Source organism: Ciconia boyciana, chromosome 2 (assembly GCF_034638445.1).
Source record: "Ciconia boyciana chromosome 2, ASM3463844v1, whole genome shotgun sequence".
Classification (NCBI taxonomy): Eukaryota; Metazoa; Chordata; class Aves; order Ciconiiformes; family Ciconiidae; genus Ciconia; species Ciconia boyciana.
In genome coordinates, this window is record NC_132935.1 from 37258580 (window position 1) to 37285796 (window position 27217).

The 27217-nt window shown below is 45.4% G+C and overlaps 1 protein-coding gene across 2 annotated transcripts in view; it reads left to right on the forward strand.

The window, feature by feature from the left end:
• The first annotated feature begins 24099 nt into the window (after window positions 1–24099).
• SLCO5A1 (solute carrier organic anion transporter family member 5A1) overlaps window positions 24100–27217 on the forward strand; it is an 86864-nt gene continuing 83746 nt past the window's right edge. Inside the window, exons 1-2 of one of the 2 annotated variants that reach the window (XM_072852363.1) lie at window positions 24100–24489; window positions 25275–26669. In XM_072852363.1, the coding sequence (XP_072708464.1) occupies window positions 25706–26669 (964 nt within the window). In that variant the 5' untranslated portion in view covers window positions 24100–24489; window positions 25275–25705. Of the gene's footprint in view, window positions 24490–25259; window positions 26670–27217 lie in introns of those variants that run through there. The other variant, XM_072852364.1, reaches the window with a different exon arrangement.

The following is a 27217-nucleotide window of genomic DNA, read 5'->3' on the forward strand; positions in this document are numbered from 1 at the left end:
GCTAGGAGCATTAACTGTGTTACTGCTGTACCACGCTGGCCTCCCCAAACCTGAACAAATACCTCCTGAATCTCTTTCCTCCTCGTGTATTACTTGGGAAGGAATTTGGGTGTTATTTTTCTTGTGAGGACTAGGGTAGATAAGCACAGGTAGAAAGTCCTGCTATGGATGTAAATGACATTTGATGCCGGATCTGGTTTGAGCATCCCTAGGCAGCATCATATCATGCAGGGCAGACCTATGAGGTTGTAGCAGATCTATTAACATGCCACATTTCAGCCTGCTTTATCCATTACAGTTAGACAACCCCCCATTACATGGTTGATGAAACATGACAGAGCACCACAAAGGGCTGCTACATAACCTGGAATAAACATTGGGCCTAACTCTGCTCAGGGGTCTGAGGAACAACTTTCACTGGTATAATAGTGGTAGGTTCCTGTATTAGCAATGAGTTAGAAACGCAGAACAGTTGCTTTCTCATAGCGGAGGCTCGTGTTACCTGACCACAGAGAAAAGGGGATAAAGTTGGGCAAGTTGCAGAAAAAGTCCCCATGTCCCCCACAAATCCATCTGTGGCCCGGGGTTTGTTAGAGATAGGCACTCTGGCTGAGTGCCTGCAGGTGTGAAGCTGGAGGCTGCACGGGGAAAAGCTAAATGAGCAACTGGCAGAGCAGGGATGGGAAACGGTAAGCAAGGCAGGCAGACGCAGGCCTTGCAGGGCATGAGGTCTCATGGCTACACCACATAAATCCCGTTTCTTAGAGTTTAATCACATACAGAAAAGAGGGCACAGTTAATCAATCAAACCTGACCAGGCAAACCTGTCTCAGAGCTGCAGGTGGTTCAACTCTACCTGTGTAGCTTCTGGCCCGTGGACTTTGGATATACTATCAGGACATGCAGTTACAGAGAAAATTCCCAATTTGAAACTTGCCAGTTGTATCTGTTGGTGTTAGTTTCAGCTGTGGATTCTTTTCTGCTTGCTTGCTCTGTGTCGTTAGAGCAGGTTCAGGGTAATGTAGTCACCGGCTTATCTGTGTCCTTCTTTATTATCACAGCTCAAGTGAATGCCTTCTGGAAGGCATCATCCCTGAGGATACCACTCACTGAATCAGTCTTGCAAGCTCTTGTAACATACCTGCAGCCAAGCACAAAGAGGATTCACAGCTACTAAACATCTTCTGACCACTGAAGGAACAGCTTATCTCAAATGCTGTTCTTGGAAATGAGAGCGGCTTAGAGCATCAGCCCTGTTGCTTTTCTAGCAGTATCTCTGCGGCATTGGCAAAATGCACTGCCCATTAAACAATGTAGGACTAATACCCTTAATGGCTACATTAGAGGGGGCCTTTTTTTAACTATTTTTCCTTGGTTCCTGGAGGTGAGGCTGTGGGATTAAACAGTGCAGCAAGAGCCAAGGGCATGGGTCAACTTTCAGAATGGTGTGTGGCAGAACTGCAAAGCAGAGCGTGTTAGAGGTTACAGAGAGGAGAAAACTGGCTGCAGCTGGACTCATCCAGGTCTTTGTCTGAATTTCTGAATGTTATTGCTGTATATTAATATAGTTTCTGTGTTTACTCAATATTTGGGCTACTGATAGTCGAACAGCAAGATTTATAGCTTAATTGATTGACACAGCTCCTATAAACTCAGCCAAGTTTGTACCACCTGACAGTCAAACGCTAAGGAATATTTTTGAAGTGTAAATTTGATCATTACCCGCAATCAATACAAATGCTATTTTTAATCACCAGACTTATTGGGGAGATTGTCACTGCTGTGAGCACAGCGTAAATTCTGCTGTGTCTCTCAATCACGTTGTCTTCCCTGGTCCCTCCACCCTGGGCATGGGTACCCAAGGGGCAGCACAGTCAGACTCAGCCCAATTTCTGCTATTCCTGCCCAGTGCCTGGACTCCAGTTTTGCAGGGGAGGAGCAGCCTCAGGCTACCCTGCATTGTGACTGTAGCTGCGAGAGGTGCTCAGGAGCAAAGCCTTACTAGACTCTCTTGACTTCCCGCCTGTAATATTAATCAAGCTATCTCCTTTGGGAGGTTAAATCAGTAGGCACATTTTGCTGGATAATTTCCAAAGCAGCAATATCATTCTTTGAATGAAATGAACCAATCTTTGAAGCCAACCATCCAAGTTCATCCTTTAGGTAACTTACATCTAGTCTTAGTTCCATACTCTCAGTCGCTTTTTAAATGATTTCCTGCATCAGGATGTTTTATTGCCAATGACACTGGCTTTTTTTATTTGTTTAATTTTTGTTCTGAATGAAATGAAAAATCCCATACAGATATGTTTATACAGGCCCTTTATGTAAATTTATAAGGGCTTGCACATGGGGCTTGTAACAGAAAGTGTTGGTCAGCCTTAGCTGGAAGGGTTTGTTGCTAATGCTGTCAACACGAGTGTGTAACATACATACTGATAGGACAGGATTCAGCCACAGCAGTGACCGTGGAGATGCTCAGCTGTGGTAGCCTGCCCAGAACTTTGCGTATACCATGCTACATAATACTAATAGGAGGGGCTACAACTACACCTTCTCTCCAGCCTAATTCCTCATATAAATGATTTTAACTTCAGTGGAATCAAAAATCCACCCGTGTGATATAATTGCCTAGTAAGCAGAACTTAATGTTCTTTTTGAGGCAATGGTTCACGTATATTGTTCCACATCTGGCTCCAGATCTACCATTTTCCTTTTTGTTCAAGAGGTCTTACAATGAACATAGTTTCCACTATCCTGATAACAATTTCTCTGAGACTCAAAGTGGAGTGCCGCTGTGATGGGAAAGCCCAGTGAGTGAAGCTCAGGCAAACCTTGTGTGTTTCCTGATGTTCTATCACAAAATAAAGACCTCTGGTTAATGAACTAGTTTAAGAAGCACAATGAAGTATCAAGAATCCTTTCCCAGCACTTACATTAGAGGCTAAGCATTACTCAGACTGCCTTATCTAGGAGGAAAACTTTGCTCCATTTCCATTCCTATTAACACACACAACAAAATCCCCGAGCAGAAGAGCAGGAAAGGAAGAAGACACAATGAAGCTAGACTGCAGTCTTATCCCCAAAGGACCAGGAGGATTTTGAGATTTATTTTCATGCTTTTTTATACTCATCGTGTTCCTAAGTTAGGAGGAATACAAAATAAAGGACGAAAATCAAGGAACTTGCTCACCAGGGATCTGTCTACTACCATGACTGTGGCTTGCCAAAGGCCAGACATGAAGCCAGTGTATTAGCTAGAAATTCATAATCCGTTTGATTGCTTGACCTCTTTATAACTTGGCATCCAGTTTTGCAGACCAGCCCTTAGCCCATTGCTTTAATAGAATAAGTTTGATTTAGTCTGTTCCTAGAAGAACATCTAGCAATACAGATGTTCTCAAAGTAATGTGACAAACATGATAGGAGAAGCAAATCTACAGCCAAGCTGGCCTGTCCTCAACTTTCTACCATCTAGCCTGGGGCAGAGAGATGGACACAGTGAAAACACTCTTTATCAGGCTGCTATGGTGGCTTGGGGACCGGTGAGGTCAGGTACCCACTGCTGAGAGGGAAGCTTTCCTTCGCAGGCATCAGGCACTGGCTCTTCAGTGAGCAGCAAGCGGTTGGAAGGCAGATAGCGCTGAAAGCATCCAATATTGTGACAACCTGCTTCAGAGCAATCGTTAAAAGGTCCCGGGTGAAGATAGCAGGGAGGGAAGTATCCAGAATATATTTTTTAATCCTGATAACTGTACAGCCACAGACTAAAGAGAGTGGATGGTTTTCCCTCCTGTTTTGTCCCTCCTGTTTCTGTTTTGCCATCCGCTGTATGCTCTGCATGAGGCACACAGCTGCCATGGCACTTTGCAGGGACAATCTTTGTCGGTGTTGGTTGAATGAGGCTGCATTTCAGGTGGAGATTTTTTGTTTCTTTCTTTTGATCTGACCTGGCAGTACATTCTCTAGGAAGAAAACATGAATTGTAAGAATTATTCAGCCTTGATTTGGGATGCGCAGTGAGCGATGGTGGTGAACAGAGCAAAAAGCTGCCTATTATTTCTCCCTTTTTTTCAGCTGTTCGGATTTGTTTGAGGGTATGGAGACCATCTGACTCAGTCTCACCATCAGCAGCACTACTAAGAAAACGAGTCAAAAGTGGAATCACAATTCTTTTCTAATGCCAAAGTGTGCCAGAGGCATCCTCTCTCATTTTGAACAGCCTGGGCACATGCAGAATGGGTGACTAATGCCCATAGCACAGGTTTTATTTCATTTGATTATGCCATCTGTAGTTTCAGCACTTTCCCTAGAGGACTTCTTCACTTCTTTATATTTAAAGGGTATTTTTGCCTAAATGAACATTTATTACTTCACAGGTCTAGTCATAGCTAAGAAGGCAAAGCATTAACAAGAAAGGCAAATGGAGACAGTAATTTCCTTTAAATACTGAATCCCATTTGCTGCTGTCTTTGACAGCGATCTACTAGTCATTGCATGGAGTTAGGGTGCAGCAATATTTTAGGCAGGACTCTTGAGATCCCTTTCCACAATTTTACACATAGATCAGTTTCTTCTGGGCTATTTTCAAATGCACAAGATGTTCTGGGCTGTGTGCAGGAAAGGAGACACAGCTGTTAGGGGCCAGGGGCTGTCTTTTAATTTAATCTTTCTTGCTTTAATTCACTGAAGTATGTTGTTTATGTTTGCACGGATGGGGAAATAACCTCATTTGTGTTCTGACAGCCACTGCGCTGCTTTTCTGGAGGGGCTGATTGCCTCTTAGTAGAGAGGCACCAGGGTCAGCAAATAACTACATTTAAATATATAGTTATTTTACATTTAAAATAACCAACATACATGTAGACAAAGCAGGCACAACAGAAGCAGTCAGCTAGCCTTAATCCTGCCCTGTAATAATACTATACAGTAACCACAAAATCCTGATGATTGCATGGCTGGATTTTTTACAATCAGTTCCTTGATTCTCAGTTTCCCAGTTTGTATTCCCTGAGCGTTGGATAATTACAGTAGTCCCTTAATGTATTTTACCCTTGAATTATTGACAAGTGCTTTCAACCTTAAATCCACTTAAATGTAGAATAGATTTCTGAAGTGATCATTATACTGTCTTGTGTGTCTCTTCTATTACCCTTCAGAGACTATATAATATTTGAATAGTTACATTTATATATGAAGGAAGTGTCTGAAAAACCCCTTGGCTATGGGGTGGGGGGGGATACATGACGAAGTATCTGAATGGGATTCTTACCCAGTCTTCTCCTCCATTTCTTATTTTTGTTTATTCATTATATCACATCTAAACTTGTCTTGTTTTTTTCTTCCTTTTTCAATTGAAGTTTCTCTTAAGAAGGAATTTTGCACATATTTAATATGACACACCAGACATGCAATAGTAACAGGTACAAAAATAAACTTGACACTTTTTATTTAGAGAGAGATTTGATAGCAATACAATCATCACATTTTTCTGGCTGTCAAGGGCAGGATGAGTCCTTCCACAGTCTCAGACTGGATGATTTAGTTGATTTTGATAAGAGTTGTTGTCACACTCAGTTTTTCCTAACCTATATTATTTTTAATATGGTTTTGATCTGATTTAGAGGTACTGGAAATTATTCTAAGTACCTGTGTTAGGGGTCTATCTGAGTCATCTCTTGGAGAAGTCATTCTCCTGCTTTGGACTATCAGGAATTTAAAAAGATTTTACTGCTAGATATTTATAGGTAAAAAATGAGAATAACCCCAGTATTTTTGGTGCGATGTCCTATACTGCCCTGGCACTGTAAGAAATCGCCAAATAAGCACAGTGTGCTTGCTCCAGGCACAGCTACTGCCTGACTCCTGAGGCCCCAGGAAAGGACATTTCCCTCCTCTCCTCCACAAGCTTGGAAGATGCACCTTGGCTGACCAAGCAGAGCCTTCAAGGTCTACAGTCAGCTGGACTCCTGGGGCTGACATCACGGTGCCTAAAATTCGGTTTAGGGCTATAAATGTTCTGATCTTGCCTTCATTCAGAGCAGGGAAGCAGAGCCAGACGTGGGAGTGAGTTGAGCCCCCGGCAGCACAGCTGAGCTCCATGGGTGCTCTGTCTGCCCAGCCGTGGTTCCCCACTTAGTGAGGTCTCCATGTCCAAAGAGGTCTCATCCACACACCTGGCACCCACACATCTCATCCATCCACATCTGGCACATCCAGCACAGGGAATACCCTACACGTCTTGCTGTTTCCAGTATGATGTGTGAATGTAATTCCCAAAGCACTGTTTTTAAACCTAGTCCTGTGTATTTGACGCTTCAGCAGAAGCCTTTTATAGAAGTGCAGAAAATGGTCTTGATGGGAATAAATGGTGTTCTGTATTTTCAAGCTTAGAAGAATCTGGATTTAGAACTGGGACCATTTAGACCTGGGCAAACTCTTTATGCTCAGAAGAAGCGTACAAGTACATGTATAAAGTGGTTAATCTCCGTGTCAGCTGAGTTGTTTGCTGGAAATCCTTTGACAAAGGCTTGAGGGCCATCGTGTCTCATGTTTATGCTCCTCCATAAATTGTTTTCCTCACTGTAAATGTGAGATTACATAAACCTCTGCCATTGATGACTGATTGCACCTACTTTGGGAATGCTTTTAAGCGTACATCAGGTTTTCCAAAGTTACCTATAATGAGTGATACTTGGAAAGGAAAAGAATATTTTCTTATATCAACTACTGCAAATGATCACTCTGAGATGTTACCTCCTAATTCACTCTTCTCCTTCCCTCCCTCCCAAAAGACCCCCAAATCATTTAAATTGCTGTGCTGGCAACCGATCCATTTGGACTACTACTTCATCTGCTTCTTTCTTCTCCTTTCCCAAGCAGTGTCAGTATCTGGATTTAGGCCTATGTTCCTTAAATGGATGAAACTCTGCACACTCAGCAACAGGCAAAAATGCATTTATAAATGAGTTAATCTCTTTCCCAGATGAGTTTATTTTCAGGGAATCTCAGCCCTTTCCCCTCTCCTGGATTTTAATATACACAGGCCCATGTAAAGCTAGTGATATAAATCAGGTCACCTCTGAGATTAGAGGTGTGGGAGCGAGGCAGAGAGAACGTAATCACTGCCTGCATGCTGCTATGATGCTAATGACATGGTTACAAGGAGTAACTTTAATCCCAAATGTCCTATGTGTTCTGCAAAAATGTGTCCAACCAACCTGCCAGGATTTAGGATAAATCCACTCAAATGAAGAGAACTGTGGCCTTTGCCTTTTTTTTTAAGTGGCAGATGTGAGTTTAAAAAAAAAAAACCACAACAAAATCTCATTCAAAAGCAGAGATTTAAAAATAGAAGCTAAAACAGTTTCAACTTTCTGGCTAGATGGCAGATCGTCCAGCTGTAAAAAATAATAAAAAAACTATGGCCAGGATATGTTTTAGAAAACAGAAAAATTTTCATTATAGGAGTGAAGAATGAAAGCTAGAGAAAACTCATAATATTTCTGCAGTATGATCAGCATCACACAGGTTCCGGCCTTAATTGCCTGCAACAATTGTAATTCAGCATATGCAAAACTATGAGCCGGCTAGCTGTGCAATTCCATGCTGTAATTATTTCAAACATGAATAATTAATATTTGGGGAGAGTATTCTTGGTAGAAAGGTCTTTTTTTAATTATTTCCCAAGCTACTTTTTTATGTAAGTGCATGAATCCCAGATTGGTACTTCTAATTAAATCAGAGGTTTATTCCGAGGTGAGCATGTTAGATAACAGGGACAGAAAGCAGAGTGGCCAAGCACACAAATCTTTGAACTTATTTTTAACCTCTTCATCATACTTGGTCCATCTTTCCTCAAACAGATCAGCTGCTAATAGTAACAGCATCTCCTACTGCTTTTGGGACTTGTTAATGTTTTTGTAGGATCAGTTTGGATCAGACTGTCAGCCAGTTTACATGGGGAGCCCAAATTTTTAACACTGATGGAGGATTTGGCTTTGAAAATGCCAGAGCCACAGCTACAGGACCAGGATTTAATCAAACACAGTAGACAGCACAGCACAAGTAACAAGCTCCCATTAGGTATTTGAACCTTACTGGGTGCTACCAATGTTTGAGTCCTGCTAGCTCCATCTTTCACCAGGTGCTTTTGTACTTAAATTGATAGTGTATTTCTGGGTTTTACTAACAGTGTTTTACTGATTTAACATAGCAATGTAGTGCAAAATTGTATTGATGGTTGTTCTCATGCTTATGGAGTTCATGGCTTTGGATAATAATAATAACTGAGAAACAACCTGATGTTTCACTGAAACAGGTAAATTAAAGAAATGATTTCTTAATGTGGAAAAAAAACCCCAGACAACCAGGATGCCCCTGGGAAGGAAGACTTCATGACAAGAAAACATTTAAAGAATTCACTGCTTTCATTTAGTGGCAGATTTCAGGATGGGATCCAGAGTGCACACAGCTGCCTGGGTCCTGCTTGCCTCAGGCTCTGGCCCTCTACCAAATGGGTACAAAACAGCTGGGAAGCACCGGGGCACCGCTCTGCTGCTGCAAGGTGAGAGCTGGGCTTTCAGGTAGAGACCCTGTTGCTGGTGGGGCAGTGGTTGTGGTGGTCCCAGCTGGTAGGAAGGCAGTAGGGAGCGGGGCCAGGATGCACCTCTGGGCTCAGGAGGGATCAAGAACTGTGGGGAGAAGGTGAGTTGTAGGTCAGGCCCCTGTACCACAGTGGCAGTGAGCTGGAAAGCAAAAGCCGTACTGGGAAAGGAGATTGGAAAGGAGAAGGGATTGAGAAGGACAAGGGAGGGGAGGGCAGATATTTAGAGTTGACCCCATAACCAGGAGGTCAAGAGAGGAGGAAGGAACTGTTGAAAAGTGTAGGTTAGAGGAGCAGGGTGGCAAAAATGATCTTTAGATTGATGTGTGCTTTTTGTACAGGGATACATAGGTGTAACAGTCAGGACATTCAAAAAAAGATGGCCAGCGTCCTCTACCCATTATACAAGAGGAAAGATGAAGTCCAAAGAGCTGGAACAGAGCTGCCTACATCAATCTGTAAAACAGTCAGAGGTGCAACACTTAATGCAAATGCAGATGCACTGAAAAGTGCTGACTTAGAGCTCTTCTTTTTCACACTTGATGAGGATGAAGCGCTCCCCCTGGGGCCAGCCTGCATTGGTTCCACAGGGCAAAAGGAGGTGACAGGGTGGTGGAGTCTTTTGCGGAGATACACAGCCCATTTACATTACAGTCTCCTTCCACGCCTGAGCAGGAGGGTTTGGGCAAAAACAGGCTGGGGAGCATTCCAACAAGGTGAGCAGATCAGCATCCTCTTGTCATTTCAGTAGAAATATCAGCAAAACTTCCGGACAAACAATTTATTAATTGAAAATGCATTTGGCACACATTGTTCAGCTGAATGTAGAAAAACGATGGCGGCTAGAAAAATGAGACCAAATTAAGCTAAGCTTGGCTTTAGTTTAAAAAGCGACTGAAATAACCACACCTTTGATTTGGGAAGGTTGACAATTCTGTTAAGTTATTTTACTAAGGAATGGATTTTTTTTTCATGAAATAAAATATCTCTACTTGAAGTTTGCCATTTTTTTCCCCCTCCAAATTCTAAGCTAATTACCCAGATCCTGGAAGAGTAAATCAGGCCTAAGACCTCAGACAGGTCTACAGAACCTACTCAAGAAAAGGAACCTCCAGCTCCAGTAAGGAGCCATACTTAGGTTCCAGTTTATTTATTTTTTTTTAAGAGGTTAAAATACTAATATTTTCTTCTTTGCCATATCTTTTATACCAGAAATTGGTTCTTCCATGAGAACATGACCATTTATTTTTGTAATCTTTCAGTTCAGCCCTGGGAGTGAAGAGATCTGAGTTTTATCTAAGTTCACAGTAGTGAAATTCTGGGTGAACTGAGAATAAATGAACATTTTTATTACAAAGTCCTTATTGGCTATAGAAGCATCCAATAGTCAAATGCTTCTTTATGCCCATAAATTTGTTAGTAAAAGCCTATTTCATAGCTTCCAAAAAACACAAAAAACTCTTGGGAAGACATGTTTCCTATCTCTCTCAGTTATGGTCTGCAAGCTTCTTAAAATTAAATTCAACTTCAAATACTCCTTACTCAAAGACATGTGCCTGAATTGCATGCACTGCAGACCTAAGGCCATGCACCTGAAGACAAAACCCCTGTGTTGCTTAGGCAAAGGCAATTTCACCAGCTGACGTATCTCAGCAAACTGGCAGCTACTGCGAGCACTTGAGCATGATGGCGATGCGATTTCTATTATTTATCTTATGATTGTGCTCAGAAATCCACTTAGCTGAACTTAATTTTTTTCATATTTACACTGAGGTTGTGCATAGTAGGCAGGAGTTGCAAAGCCTTGTGCACGACCACGAGATTTAACATAGAACATCATGTGTATATAGACGGAGCTTGAGTCCTGAACCAGTAGACCTGTTAAGCACATCCTAAATTCCCAAGATATGCTACAATGCCTCATTGAATAAAGACAAAACTTGTTGCATGCTTAATGGTAAATACTTTGCTGGAGTGGGACATTACCCATCAACCTATTCCAGGCAGTGTCTAATTCTGGAAATTGCTGTTCCCTGAAACATCAATGTTACCTGCTGCACAACACATTTTACTTCTGTCTCTGCAATTCCTCATAACTTTGTGTTCTTATCTGCACGGCCATGGTGAGATTCAGCACTAGATCACAGACACTTAAATTTAGGCACCTACATGTAGGTAATGACATGGGAACTAGGTGTCTAAACTTTGTTACACTCAGTGGAAACCTAACCGATGCAGCTGACAGACTGCTCACTGCTGTGAGCTCTTCACATCAGCCTTAAAGAGCAGTCTACATGAGGAGCTCCAAACTCTATTGAGTTTGCCTAACAGAGGAATCTAATGCCCTTTGGGTGTCCTGCCTGATCTCCTGCTGCAGTTTGGAAAGGCATGGGTCTCCTCTGTAACTTGTGCCACATCTGCCACCTTTGTGCAGTACTCCCAGGCATCCTGTGACATCTCCGATGGCACTTGATATCTATACTTGGCAAATGAGTCAAATATTTTATCTTCAGTGACTAGAACAGGAACTTCTACACTTAGATTATACATAGACACCTACATTTAGACACTAAATATCCTACAGGATGGAAAGTATCAACATTTTTTTAAAGTGTTCTCATGTTATCCATACAAAATCTGTTCCAAAATATTTATGTTCTTTAATGCTAAAAGCAACAACAGAGTCTTGCCTGAGTTTTAACACAGCTGATTAAAAATCTGTGCTTCCTTACCACTCACTGAATTGGCAGCAGAGCACCGACTGTATGGTCTTCTTTTAGGGAAGAGTAAGGGCTCTGTATAGCTAAGAGGTATCTGAAATTCTTCTCTGTCTACAGTGCTTTGGGAGTGCTTTGAAGCTCTCCCTATAAACTCTTGACTGAAACTCTTGACTGCACAGATTTTATTTTCCAGGCAAGATAGGATAAGTGACTGTAGAAAATCTCTTTCTCCCAGGGCCAGCAATTCTGATCAAAAGAACCTAATGTATGGCCTTTTGCAAAACTGGCAAAAGATACAAGGTTTAAACGCTGATGTGCCATGCATAGCCTGAGCTTTAAGAAAGAGCTGAAAGAGCTTGTTGCAGCTGAAGAGTGGGGAAAAAAAAGAAGGGGAAAAAAAGATTTCTAAGCACCTTGCCCCACATGTAAGCTTGTCTAAGGTAGGTCAGTCTGTGAAACATTCATACTATTCCCATAGTCTTAACTGGTTGTAACTTTCTATGCTTTTATTTGGATGTGCTAGGATACGGCAGCCTTTAGTAATTTCTGTTATTTTAGAGCACTGTAGATAGTGTTTTACAGCCATTAACCTCTCAGCTATTAAAGCAATTAAACTTAAGGAATTTGAAGCATCTAAGTGCTGGGAATACTTTCGAACTTGTGCATTTCCCTTGTGTCCTGAGGTACAAGAAAGGATATAACAGAACTTGCATGTTTATAAGGTCTGTCTGTATTTAGGGAAAAAAAAAAGAGCTTACTAATGCATTTGGTGTATCATCAGATGCAATACTTTGTTACACCATGATGCCTCTTTGATGATCTGACACAAGCTCTGCTTGTGTAATGTAGTTTTGCTCTGAAAGCTAGATTCAGGCCAGCTTGTTTGGCTGAACAAGATGAGGAGAGAGTACAAAGCTGTGCCATCATGCCAAAGTGAGGTTGGTAGGAACAATTTATCCTTCTGTGGTCTGCACCCTCTCCCTTGTGATGCAGAGACCACGCGCTGTAGGAGCCAGTCGTCCTCCTGCACACCTACTAGGTGACTTCTGGCATAGCTGGCAGAGCAATGGGACAGACATTTTTGGAAGGCTGGATGAGGAAGGGGATGGGGATGGATAGGAGGAATGGAGAATGTAAGCAAGCCTGACACTAATCATTGTACTTTTTTATAATTGTCTTTAGGATTTCTGACTAAATAAGAGTAGGAAAATATACAAGGTGTACAAATTTGGGTTTTTTTCCCCTCATAACTGAAAACCTAAGGACTTTAAAATCCCACATGTGAGAAATGTAGCAACCAAGCACTAACACTGAAGGGTACAGAGATAGACGTAACACGTCTAGATAATACGGAACAGGTAACCAAAGTCTTAAGTCCTCACCCATTTTAGTTTGTATAAAATCCTGCTGACGCTAAGCAAAACTGTTCAGAGCTACTTCATTGTACAGATGTTCTATGCATTTTCACATTGGAGTAACTAACTATTCACTGTATGTGTATAAAGTAAAGAGCAAAAGATATCTAGAGGACAACCACTGACTTCCCTCTGTATTTGCTGAATATGGAGCCTAGTCCATGAACCCAGCATGGATGGCCACGTATTAGACAACTACAGTTAGGTGAGTTGGATCTCATTTACTGCTTTTAAAATCTCTTGGCCTGATAAGGGGGAAATGAACAGACTTTCCACAATATGAAACTATAATTGATCAGAGATAAAATGGCAATTTTCCTCCACGTACTTACATTTTCTGTGTCTTCTACAGCTGCAAAAAAAGTAACTAGCAAATGAGAAAAATACCACAGATTGATGTCATGTGAATGATGACAGCTTCAGCTGATGACAGTCTACTAATAGATACGTTTCAAAAGAAAGAAAGGAAGGAAGAAAGAAGGACAAATTTAAATAATGACCTGGCTCAACACTTGATTACATTCTATATTCTGCTTAAAATCGTGCTGTAAAGGTGTCCATTTAATGAGACAACAGACTTCCTTGCTATGCAGCGTCTGCTCCAATCTTATCTAAATCAGTGGAGCTACATCTCTGTAACCTCATTTTGGTGACAAAACACAGTGTTTATGCCAGTAATATTGCAAAGATGAGTATACAGAAACTGGCAACTCAACACGAGCAGTGCTGAAGGCCTTAATATGGAAATCTTCTGTCTTTCAGTATCCACAGTTTTAATTTTGCATTTTGAGGTTTTAAAATTCATTAAACTATTCCTTGCCTTCTTCATCTGAGTCATTCTTCAATCTCCTTCCAGCATTCTGTTTCTGATTAATAGTATTAAGTAGTAACAGCAATCATGGGAAAACAACTATTTTGTCCTGGAAAATTTAGCAGTTCTAATAACTGTTAGTATTTCCACAGCTGAATGTGAACATATAGAATACAATCTGAAGCAATGCTAACATTTAAAATTCTCTCTCTAAAGAATATTGTGTTTCTTTTGCATTTTCATTATGACTGCGAGCTACTATGTTTTCTCAATAGTTTATTTTAATAAAGCTGATATTTCCTTATGTGTAGTAAACAATAAAGGTGATCTTTCTACTGCAGAAACAATCTATGCTGTAGAAATAATTAAAGCTATAATTTTGCAATATGCCAAAAAGAAGGGTAAATTGGATAATCCAAACATCTGGTTTTGTTCACAAATGCAATGTAGAGATCCATAAACCCATCCAGGGTAAATACAGACTTCTTTGTATTTAAATTCAAATTAACTACCTACAGAAGAGGATGTCTATTTTTTTATTAGAATGGTTGGGTTTCAGGGTTCTTAACAATGAGGCTCAGTACATATTTCAGGTGAAACCATGGAAACAGCAGGAGCCATTTTACTCAAAATAGAAATACCACAAATGACCTTGACATTTAAAAGCTGATGCTGGATATTGTCATCTAGATTGTGAATGATGGGCATATTATCATGTCCTCTGTTCCACAATTGTTCTTAGTCTTCCAAAAAGGAGTATTTGAAATCTGGGGACTTCTCTTGTTCTACCTTTTTATGAGTGCAAGGTAGGAAAGTAGGAAATATGCAGGAAGACATAACAAACTGTAAATGATGGCAGTGGAGCTTGAGAGAGCAGCACTTGGAGGAATTCATTTGCACCTGAAGACTGGTTTGAATTCTGTCTGAAGACCCAACATGCAAAACTTCTTCACTCAGGTAGCTGAGTGTGAATGGCTTTTTGCTGTCTACATTCAGAGAGACAGGATTTTTCTACCTTACATGTCTGAACAATACTAACATTTCAAAATACTGCTGAATGTAAGGATTTAATCCTTTTGAGGATTGCTGGACAATGTGATTTCTTAGTCTAGAACGTCTGCATAAAAACCTAACTTCTACCACCTTTAAACAGTTGAAAATTGCAAAGGTATTTTGGCTTTTTGCTGTCGAGCCATCCTCCTCGGATCCATATTTCTCTTCCCATTTGAATGGTATTCCTGTTGCTGAAACATAATTGCTGATCCAAGGCCAGTGGAGGGACAGAGGTGAGCACAGGACCCCTCTTAACAGAGCCCCACTGGAAAACACATCTTCCAAGAGGGACTGTTCACCATCGCTTGTCCCTCTTGTAGGACCTGCTGCCAGGGACAGGCACCTTGCGTGATGGCTAGCACATATGCTGTGGTGTTGGCACCCTGCACCCTGGCCCTTGCTAGCTGGGGAGAGTGAGGCAACACTATGTCCGAGTGGGGTTGGCTGTGAGGGTACAGCAATTTGGGTTAAGTTCTTTGCTGGCACTAACTTCTTCAGAGGCACTAACTGGAGGTCTTGTGTGGGAGGACGGGACTGGCACTCGCAGTTCTCCAGCCTGTCTCCTTTGAGAAGACTGGGCCATATTTTTTCCCCAGGTATTCAGCATCCCACAGATATAGAGTCAAAGACACTCCTAAAGAGGTTTCAGATGCATATAGGTTCTTTGTTTCTCAGAAAAAAAAAATGGGTTGAAGGAGACAATAACCTGGAGAATCAGTGCCTTGTGATGGAGATTTTACCATTGACTTTTGTGGGGCCAGGATTTTACCTTTCAGATTTGGACAGCATTTCACCTCTTGGATGTAGCCAACACTTAAAAAAACCCCCTTGTTGAATTCACCACTGCCCCCATCTACTAATTCACAGAACACAAACGAACATGTCAGTGGGAATTTCTGCTTAAACAATGGGCACCATATAAGGAGAGAGTTGAAATGCCTACTGCAGCTTGGTTTGCCTTCTCCAGCGGTTTTATACAGCTCCATTGAATTCACACCCTTTCTTTCAGCCTTCAGTTCAACCCTCTCCCTTTCTTTATTACTAGTGTGAGTGTAGTCTGTGTGTGCGTGTGCCTGTGTGCACGCATGTGTGCACATAAATAATAATAGTTTTTACTGGTCTTCTCTTTTACTTTGCTGAGTAGTATTTGTACTTCTAAATAAGATTTTTAATACTTAAAGAAGCCCGCTAACGCTGCCCTTGAAGCTTTACTTACTCTGTCTTGTCCTCATGCTGGGAGCAACTCTTCCTTTAGGTGACGGATAGGAAGCCTATTTTCTGACATTTCAGATCCAGCAACGTCATGGCATGAAAGGCAAAATAATAGCTGCAGGGGCAACAATGACAGACTAAAAACATCTGAGTGAAAATCTGCTTTATGAGCATCATTCTAGGCAGGAGTTCCTTTTAAAACTATTTAGGATTAATTTTACATAACCATTTTATACGTAAACTCATTTAATTCCATTCACCACAGGTAATGTTGCATATCGAAAGTGAACGCACAGCAGCATTTCTTGTACAAACACAAGCTCTGTCCGTGTGGACCAGAAGGGTTTCTGAGGAGTAGTAAAGACAATAAGAAACTCAATGTTTGCTCCTGCTGACAATGGGAGCAGCAGTCCCAGTGATGTCCTATATGACTTCAAGCCTACCATGAGAGCCTTGAGGTCACACTCCGCAGTATGTCCTTGAGCTCTGCACAATACCCAGGTCTTAACGGTCTCTAGAGACATCCAATAACAACTTAACAATGAAATAAAAGCATTTTTTAAAATAAGAAAATAAAAGATTACCACCTGGGTGAAAGGAGGGCTATAGTGCCTGGCTTTGGCTGAGTGGACTTGTGCTCCGGGGCACACTTGGGTAAACAGCCTTCATGCACTGCTTGGTCCCTAACTTTTTTGCAAGTTGTATTATTGGTCACAGATACAACAGCCAAAATAACGTTTACTTGGTATCCAGGCCAGGACCATGTTGCCAGCTGGGGTGAGTGGAGGAAGGGAGCAGATAGAGCCTCCTCCCTCCACGGCAGAGTGGAAACTGCATTTGCAGAGGAGGGAACTGCAGCCCCTCAGCCCCTCTTGCAATTCCACTTCTGGCAATGCCTCGCTCTATTCTAGCCAGTATTTCTCATGAAAATCTCTCATCTTCCTGCTATGATTTAACCTGCTAACTAAAGCTAAAATGAGAATAGGCCTTCCACAAAATGTCATGACAATAAGTATCTTACAAGTATCTGTGACCCAAAGCTGAAGAGCTGCACAGGGCGGTGACTTAGCTTAGCTGATACAGAATATTATCATTTAAGGAAGCACTGCAACAGTCACCTTCCTCTTCTTGACAGCAACAAGGTAGCTGGATCACATCTGGAGGCACCAGTAGACCCTGCAGTAGACTGAGAGCAGGAAATTCACTGGAGAAAAAATGGGGCTAGCTTGCTTTTCCCCCTTTGAGAAGGTGCCCTTTCAGCCCGACGTATCTCCACCTGTCTCTGGTGACACCAGAGACACCAGAAAACACCAGAGACCCAGGAAACACCAGAAACACCAACCCCGCTGTGTGCAGGACCCATCAGGTCAATGGTCACCAAATCTCTGCTCTGCTGCCTCTCGCTTCAGCTCCAGTGCAGCAAGTTTCCCCAGTCCTGGCCCAACCGATGAATACTGGATTAAAGTCAGTGTTCATCCTCGGTGGCAGCTGGACGGCTGATCTCAGTCCTATGGGTAGAACAAACCCAATGGTATTTTCCTGAACCCAGGGGAATCGCTTTGTCCTATAACTCAGATGAGAATTTGGGCCACAGAGATTAGAGCTCAGGGCAATAGTAGGGTGGTCTTTAACACAGAATGGGAGGCTGCAATAGTTTAAACTTACCATTGGATTTCATATATAAGCCTCCATGACTGCCATGCCTGAAAGCTTTCTTGGGTCAGCAGCTGCAGAGGCTATTGCTTACTGAAATAAGCCTTCAGAGTGCCCACATTAAAAACATGTTTTCAAGGATAAAAGGTGAATAATGTTTCAGCATATGGTTCCTCTTAGAGCATTTCCTTTGGTTCTTTTTTCAGCCTTATAATAATAAATACATAACTTCAGGATAATTTTGCATGCATTCCTCTAAGAGATCTGCGAGTTTTATTTGTATAGGGACCCTGAGGCTGTAAAGTATGCCTTGCTGGACAAAATATTCTTCCTAAAAAAACAACAAAACCCTGCTCCCATATCTGGCCTAAATCTGTTTTGAACATTGGTGCATATTTACCAGCTGCTTTCCTGGCTACTTTTTTGTATCTCTGCTTTTTACACTGTATTGCTTCAGATCAGATAATTGTAAATAGCTCACTACATTCCTTTCTGGTTTTCATATTCTAGGTAGAGAATTTGGTTTAAGTGCTGGAGATGTACAGTAGCCCCAGGGCTTTTAAATGGCTTAACCACTCCAGAGGCAGGGAGTAGAAGTCTTACAGACTTATCTCAGAGCATAATTCTCCTAATTTCAGCAGTTTTCTCCCTTTTCAGGTCTACTGAAACAAGAGGAAGCTAGCTTCTGTACTGGCAACTGAAGAACGTTTTTAATATTCTCAAATTTACTGAACCGATTATATTAAATCACATTTTAGATGGCAATGTGTTTCATGAGAGTCTATTCTCATCGCTCCTTCTTGTGTTACTCTTATTTTGTGCTATGTTTCTCTATATTCATCAATGTTCAATTACTTTATTGCTACTCACTAATTAAACTTGCTTATGATTTTATTTAAAGGTATTGGTTCTGAATGACATGCACTTTCCCTGGACAAATGTTCTTTCCCTTTGTGTGAAGGCACAAGTGCTGATTCCAGGTGGCACATTGCTGACTCCCATCTGAGGTGACTGGCTGGGGTGACACCTTGGAGCACCAATTCAGATACTGGCATGGTCCAGAAAGATGTATTTGATGTGTCTACCTCTAGACACACAGTAGATTTACTTAGAAGCTGGCAATGAAATCAGTTTTTTGCTTGCTCTCTGTTTAATGGTGCATTATAGATTTTGTGGGTTTTTTTGTGTTTTGTACTAAACCCCCCACATTTTGCAGTCAGTGATGTTTGTGGTCAGGCCACACTGTGGCCCACAGTAGACTAAAAGCCTATCGTGTCATGGTAACTGGGATGGGGGGATGATGACCCAGGAGTTCCCAGACATTTTTATGTTCCTGAGTACTGAGTTTCGGAGACGATATTTTTACTTGGTGGCATTCTTCCATGTTTCTTCTATTGTGGCACGGATATTTTGTGATTTTGCCAGTGTGTTTCCCCTGAGAGAAACTAATGATCAGGTGGGGGAAAAAACAATGAGCAAATGTTCTATTTTAATACAGAATTTTGAATTTGGATATGGGCAAAGAATTCAAACAGATTCAAACTGTTATTTCGAAGTGTTTTGACTTTGTCACTTAACATTTAAAACTAGCACACTTAAAGGCATGTAAGTGTAGAGAGGAGAATAATGTTTAAGGATGGTTAAGGTCATAATGCATATATTAAGCAAATATAAATGCATTAGCTTATACATGAATACAGAATTCTTGCCAAAAGGCCACTGAAAGGTGACATTGAAATAAAGCGGCAGATGCTGAGAAACACGATCTCTGTGAATGAGAGTGAGATGGAAATCTGGTTTAGTCTTTGTTCATGGCTTTGATCCTGGGTTCAAATGATGCTTCCACAGTTTCAGATGAATGCTTATATCATTTTAAAAGCAGGATGTTGTAGAGGAACTGGGATTTTCAGGGAAAAAATGTGAACATAAAGAATGAAATGGCGTAGAAAGGCACAGTACAACTCTCTTCTTCCTCTCCCATGTAGACTGTGTGAGTATCTCATGTCTCCTTAATGCCTGATACTGCTGTGGCAGTAGGAAAAAAAGGCTTAAAACGAGGGGTATAGGTCTTAGGAAACAATTATAGGCACTAAATGTGCCTTTGCATTCAAGGCATATACCATATCTCACCTTATTGCTGCTAGGCTACCACAGCCCTGTATATATTCCTAACAAAGTACCCTGGTGTTTAATAATCTGGTATATCTTACTTGTAAATAACTTGGAAAAAAGATATCTTTGAAGATTAGCTGGTGGATCATCTGCCCTTAGATACTCCTCGCTCAGGGCTAGAGTGCAGCACTTAGAGCGCTGCGCTGCAGGACGAGCTGTGGCTCAAAGCTGGCAGAGCCTCGGCACCCTGCGGTGCTTGAGTGAGGGGCTCCAGCCTGGCTCCAGAGTGGAGGCAAGGGCCTGCTCCTCTCCTCAGCGCAGGGACGGTGGAAGCCCTCACGGCTCTCCTCAGCCCTGAGAGACTGCCCATGCAGAGGTCCTGTGCTGACTCTGAAAGCTTCCTGCATCCTCTCCCTTCCCTCTGCCCCACTAGACAAATTCCTAGCACAGTCTGACATGTTGCGGGATTGGGAATTAGAGCCCCTGCCCCCTAGTTTGCCACTTAGCATTTATCAATATGATCTCCAGAGGTTAATGGTATGTAGCAAGAGAAACCATGCTTTAGTTTCTCCTTGTTTCTTCCTATGCTTTCTCTTCTGGTTTTTCTGTGTTTACCTGCATAGGAGATAGAGATAGATAAATAATTGAGAGGCCATCCCATTTTTAGATGCTCAACTAGCTTTTTCAGAAAAACACACTTAAACATTGGGCTTTTGCTTGAGAAGGAAAGTCTAATTTTGAACACCACTGTTAAAATTATCTCATCTCAAGTAGATTCACTATAACTTACCTCCTGAGACTTAGCATCTTCTAAAATAAAACAGTAAGCCCTGCAGAACCATCACTATGACTAATATAGGTGGCATGGGCTTTATCCTGCTACTGGGCACTCAAAGGGGAGCCCACGTTTATAGGCATGGTGCCAGATTCAGCCCTGCGATGGGCAAGGCATGTCAGAGCCTTCCCCGTGCTATGCTTTGCAGCTAGCCTTATCACCTGCTACTTCTGACTGGGCCCCCCGCACTGAAGCAAGCCCAGCTCACCACCTCTCCGTGCCCGATGATCACTGGATGGCCAACTGAACCCATCGCTCCCACCGCCCTGGCCCCACTGTGGATTGAGGGGCTGGACAGGAGGGCATGGCACATATTCTTCTATAATGTAGAAGAATTATCTCAGTGAGAAGAAGTAGCCCTTTCTTCTCTGATATGTCCAGTCTTATGCTGATAGCTGTCACCCCTAAGCTTAACTGTTACTTCTGAGACTATCTTTCTCTTTTCTTCCTTTCCCCTATTGCTTTGCACCTTCCTCCCATTCATGGTTTCTTTATTTCATTCATGAAACTGTAGCTAGCTCTTCTCTGGAGACCGACAAACATTAAGGCGGATTTATCTGAACAGTATCTGAGTGTGGTTAAGCTCATTGTACTAAATGAGCTCTTTAGTTTAGGATCTGCTGTTATAAGTGCTCTCTCTGACATCCCCCAAAGAAATAATGAGCTGGTCTCTCCCAGCAGTGAGCTGCCCTCGGGAGCTCATTAGGACACTAGCTAGCTTGGTGAGTGTCCCTGAGGAGTGAAGTTACTTGTCCTTTCACTTTATGCTTCCCAATGCTCACACTCCAGAAGGACCTAAAGCCCATTAGCCTCCTAATGCACATTCTGTTTTGCTTATTGCTTTATTAGTATTGGGCTGGGAATGAAGAGCACATGTTGCCCAAAAATGGCAGCAGTGTTAGGGAAAAGGGGAAGGAAGACAAGTGCGTTGATTTATTGCATTTGTGGCATAGCATCGAGTGGAAAACCTGGCTGGAAATGTGAAATACTGAAGGAAAAGCAGAGCCATCAATTCACGCCACCCTTCAGCTGAGTTCTTCCCTCTCTTTGTGGCCTGGAATAGTCCAGGCTGAGGCACCTCACTGGGCATCACCAGCTCCCTGGACTAGCAAGTACATGTAAAGCCACAAATCCATCACAGCTAAAGTGTGACCTTAAAAAGATGGTGCCTTTATAGCTCTTTTACCTTCTCTTCTGAAACTGATACAGCTCATGAGGCCAAGCCAGCCTGAGCTAAGGTACTTCTCTTCCTCTCCGCTGATGGTTACCATCTCTCTGCCAAGGGGTCGTGTCCCTCAAAGAACAGCAGCTGAGAGTACTGTGCGAGCGCTCACCACTGCGGCAGGGGCAGCCCACGTGGAAAGGAGGTCGTCAGCTGGGAACTTAGGAACTGTTAAGATGAAGGGCCTGTCCCCCACTAGTCCCGACTTAATGTCTTTCACTAACACAGATAAATCAAAAGTAGGATGTCAGCCCATGTCCTTAATCTAGCAAAATGGGAACGACGTTCTTTTGCAGTTGTAGCCATAAACCGATCATTCTGCAACACCAATTGATTGCTTTGTGCTTGAGGGATCCTGTATATTTTAAATTCACTAAGGTGAAGCTTTATAAGCAGAAAGTTTGCACAGGTCTTATACATTTATATTTCATTGTGAACTTGGGTACCATCATTGCACCTTCTGTAATCAACCTGTCAAGTGAAGGGACTAATATTGACTTCCCATTCAGCACTTGGCACTGGATGCTAATACCCACGGCAGACTACAAATACTCTCTTTGCTCAGCTAACCTGTTATTTAAGTATTCAGAACCAAAAGTAAGCAAGGAAGTCAGGCATTTTAGCAGCTGTAGTCTGCTGGAGTAACTTCCGAAAACAAACATCTTCACATAGTCCCAAGGACAATGTTATCTCTCGATAGGTTTGCTGCTGCAGAAAGAATTGAAACTGTACCTCTTTGCAGACTGTACTGTTTGCAACTGCTGCGAAGGCTGTGAATGCTTCACCCTTATATCTTCCCATGGGATTGGAGAAGGCTTTTGTAATACCTACTGTTATTCTGTGATCTCATGAAAATTATTGTTGGTTGTATACAATAATGGCTAGGAATCCTGGTCATAGAACAAGATCCCAAAGTTGATGTATAAATACATGATCCAGAAAGCTTACAAGCTGCAGTTATCCATTCACATACCAGTTGAAGCGCAATGGAGTTACTGAAGTTTAATGGGTTACTGCCTATCAGCTGAATTATACGTATGTTCTCAGGGATGGCTCAATGAGATGACTGAGTTGAATTACGAGCTTGTCCTTGTTGAAATGGGCTATCCTCTCTTCCTCTTTCCCCACGGACCTCCCCTCTTCCTTCCCTTTTTTATGCAAGCTCTCGTGCTCCCATTCTTGGTGAAGTGATCCAGCTCACAAAAACAAAAGCAAAAATCTTTCTTTCCCTTGGGTTGGTTTCATGCTGCCTCAGTGAGCTGAATCAGTTTACTAAGGGCTGAGCTGAGTGCCAGAGCCGGCACGAAGGAAGCTGTGGCCATGAGGGGCTGATAGTGGAAGAGGAACAAAAAGAAGAGAGGAACTGACGTAAAAACAAGCTGTGGGATGATGAGATAAAAGAAACTGTGTTAGGGACCTTATGTAGAAAGAACCATTGAGATGGAGAATCATTGAAAAGAGTTTTTCAAGGATCCTTGAAAACCTGTCTGAATCAAAGAGAATACTAAAGCTACAGGCCTAGACAACCACTGAACTTGGGGCACCTTATCAACAGAAGAAATATGGTGAAAACCTAGGAAAAAAAAAGTATTGTTTTGTCTGTGTTGAGTTTGAGCTGTTTGAGTGGTAAGCAAGCACAAAGAGGTATCAAGCACAAGCTTGATAATAACTGAAAATGGTATCCTATGAAACTATCTTATCGATCAAGATTATAAATAAGTAAACAAATGTGGTCAGTCTTAACCACTTTTTTGGTAAAGGAGGGGAAACAAATCAAAGGCAAATCCTCTATCCGTCCAGAAAAGCACCAGCTATTCAGAAATGTGTAGGACGTTATACTTCTTTGGTGTATTCCTTGGCACTATTTTATGGTAAAACTCAGGGCAAAAAGAGGAGTACCTCAGCAGTTCACCCTCTGCCAAACCACAACAAATGCAGTAATTTGCAGGACTATCTAGACTTACGTTAGTACTAGGGCTTTAAAAAGAGAGACTTGAGAGGAAAACAAACCAGTGCGATTCAAGACTACACAAACTGAGAAAAAGAGATTAAGAGGAAACTCTGTGAGGAGTAAACTCCAAACTACTTTTCCCTGGTTTTGTGTGTGTTCCCACTTCTGGAGGTGGCTCACGTTGGAGACAAGACCCTGGACAAAATGGATCATCAGGTGGCCTGGCTTTCTATTTTCCTAAAAAAAAGAATAATTAAAATAATAAACCCCTTCGTTCCTTCTTTTCACTTTTCAGCAGACGCTGTAAGTGAGGTATCGCCTTCCAAGTATTTCATTACCTTTTACAAAACACGGTGCAACACCACGGAGCGTCCTAAACTCCGCCTGGGGCCGACAACCGTGCCTGCATTTCTCCCTCAGCTTCCTCAGCGACGGGCGCGAAGCTGCAGCACTCGGCAGCTGCCGAGGAGAGCAACGGCACCGGGCCGCCCCTCGCCCAGCCTGCCCCGCCGCCCCCTGCCGCGGGCTCACCCTCCGTGAGCTCTTGCAGGGGCTCCGTGAGCTCTTGCGAGGGGATGTAACTTGCTTCATCGCGGGCCGCCGCTCTGCCCTGCGGGTGCAGTCGCGGGGGCTCCGGGAGCCGCTCCCTGCTGGGCGGCGAGGGGAGGTCGGAGGGGACGCGGGTGCCCGGCGGCACCGCCCGCCCCGGCCCGCTCCGCCGGTGCCCCGGCCCGCAGGCGGCGGCGGGTGGCAGCGGGCGCGCCTGCGCTCCGCCGCGCCGCCCGGGGAGGCGGAGGCGGCCGGGGGGGACCTGGCGTCGGGCGACAGGCGGGGCGGGGGCGCAGGGCCCGGCTGGCTCCCCGGCTCGGCCGCCGGCCGCCCCCCCGCGCCGCAGGCACGGTGAGTAGCCCCGTCTTTCTTCTCCGCGGCGGCCGGGAGGAGGGATCCCGGTGCGCCCCGCCGGCTCCCCGGCCCAGCCCGCTGCCCACCCTCCGGGGGTGGGGGAGAGCCGCCGCTGGGGCGCGGTTGCCCGAGCTGCCGCCGCCTCCCCCGCCCGCCCGCCCCTCCGCCCCGAGCAGGCGGCGGCGGGGAGACAAAAGCGGACAAAGGAGGCAAAACGCGTGTTTCGCTGCCGGCGTAGGCAGCGCTGGGCGTCGCTCATCGCTCGGCGGTCCCGCGTGTCCGCGGGCACGGGGAGCGCCCGGGCCAGCTGGGGCGGCGAGGCCGGCCCCGGGGTGCCGGCTCCCGGGGTGCCCGCCGGCGCTGCCCCGGCATCGGCTTTGTTCCCCTCTCCTCCGCCCGCTGCTGCTCCCCGGGGCCGCCGAGTTGTAGCCGAGTATTTATTTCAGCGTGTTTATTTTTAGGCTGGAAAATAAAAGGCTTGGCATGGCGACCTTTGGCTGTCGCATCCGGCGCCAAATAAAAGGGTCGCGCTCTGGCCGAGGCCCACGGACGTGTGTGTCCGCCCCTGCTCTTATGTAAAACCATGTGCTGTCCCCAAGGACGCGATCCCCGGGGCGCTCCCGTGGCTCCCCCCACCCCCCCACGCCCCCCCGTGAGGGCGGCGGGCGCTCCCCGGAGCTGAGGGCAGAGGCCGGGGTCGGGCGGGCAGAGGCCGGGGCGGCGGGGAGCGGGGCGCTGGGGCCGGCGCCGCTGACCTGCCGTGCTTGCTCTCCGCCCCGCAGATCGGCTGCACCCCCCCGGAGCTCTGTCACCGGCGTCGGCGGCGCGGAGAGAGGAGGATGCGGGCGGCGGAACGGCAGCAGCGGCGGCGGGCGGCGCTCCCCCGCGGCGGCCGGGCTGGCCGGGGGGCCCCGGCGGGCGGCGGCTGAGCGCGGCGCCGCGGGCATGCGGCGGCGGGGAGCAGGAGCCGCCGGCAGCGGGGCCGCCCCGGCGGGCGGGCGGCCCCTTGAGCGAGACGGAGGGAGGATGGAGCCACAAAGGACTCTGGCTGACACGTGCGGCGGGGCGGCCGGCGGCCGCGGCTAGGGCCACCCCCGTCCCCTCCCTCCTCCCCTCCCCGCTATGCTGCGCTCCCGCCGGGCCCCTCAGCGCGCTCGACGCACGGCGGCGATGGAGCCGGCCGGGCTCCTCTGAGGCCGCGGCCGGACCCAGCATGGCCTCGGCGGCGACCGCGGCGCAGCGGCGCCCCGGGGCGGAGCGGCCGGCGGCGGCGGCGGGGGGCCGGGCGGAGGCGCCGCGGTGCCGCAGCCTGCCCGCGCTCGGCGGGGCGGCGCCGCGGGGCCGCGGGGCCGCGCTCGGCTCCCCCCTGGCGGCCGGGGGGGGCGGCGGCGGCGGCGCCCCGCCGAGCCCCGCCGCGGGACCGGCTCCCGAGGACGGACGGGGCGGGGGCGCCGGCGCCGCCGGGGCTGCCCGCCCCCCCGCCGGCGGCAGCGGGAGCTTCCCCCGGAGGACGGAGCGCGGCCAGCCGGCGGCGCCCGGGCGAGGGGTGTCCCCGGGCCCCCCGCTGCCGCTGCGGCCGCCGCCGCCGCTGCTGCTGGCGGGCCCCCCGGGCAGAGCGTGCCTGCGGGCCGTGCTGGCGGACTCGCGCTTCTTCTTGGTGTGCATGTGCTTCCTGACCTTCATCCAGTCCCTCATGGTCTCCGGCTACCTGAGCAGCGTCATCACCACCATCGAGCGGAGATACAGCCTCAAGAGCTCGGAGTCGGGGCTGCTGGTCAGCTGCTTCGACATCGGGAGCCTGGTGGTGGTGGTCTTCATCAGCTACTTCGGGGGGCGCGGACGGAGGCCGCTCTGGCTGGCTGTCGGGGGGGTTTTCATCGCCCTGGGGGCTGCGCTCTTCTCCTTACCTCATTTCATCTCTCCGCCGTACCAGATCCAGGAATTGAACTCCTCCATCAGTAACGAGGGCTTGTGCGTCACTGGCAATGGCACCGCCAAAGAGCAGTGGGACTCGCCGGCCTGTGTCAAGGACTCCGGCGGAAACGACCACTCTCTCTATGTAGCTTTATTCATTTGTGCCCAAATCCTCATTGGCATGGGCTCGACACCCATCTATACCTTGGGACCAACCTACTTAGATGATAATGTCAAGAAAGAAAACGCCTCGCTTTACCTAGGTAAGGCATCTAAGTACCAGGGTGCTTTGAAGGCTGAACCCCAGATCTCTGAGGGACCAGTTACAGGTACTTCTGCCCTGTTCTTCTGAACAACATCTGTGCTAAGCTTTCCTTCCGAAGTGAACGTTTGAAGTAAAATTGCCATGCTTTCCTATTTTAAAATGTTTTTCTCCTCTTTCTTGTGGAGTGGCAAACAGCAGTAACAGGTGAAGTTAACGTAGTGTGCGTTGAAGTGTCTGTACTCGCACCCTCCCGCATGGGGAACGGGACAGCGGAGAAGGTTGGCTTCTCTAACGCTTTTCAGCACTTGGCATTAGCCGGTGACTTTTCCAGAAAGCAATGTTAAAGTTTGCCCTGTCCCTTCAAGTTTCTTTTTGCTAATACAGAAGCTATATATTTCTGAATTTTGGTCAGTGTGCCTTTAGCCTAGAGTCTCTATCTATTATGTTAATGTTTTATAAGCACTTCGAGAGGTTTTGGCATGCTTCATTTTACTTTTCCGGTATTCATTTATCTTTAACTAGCAATGAATTTTGGCTGGCATCAGT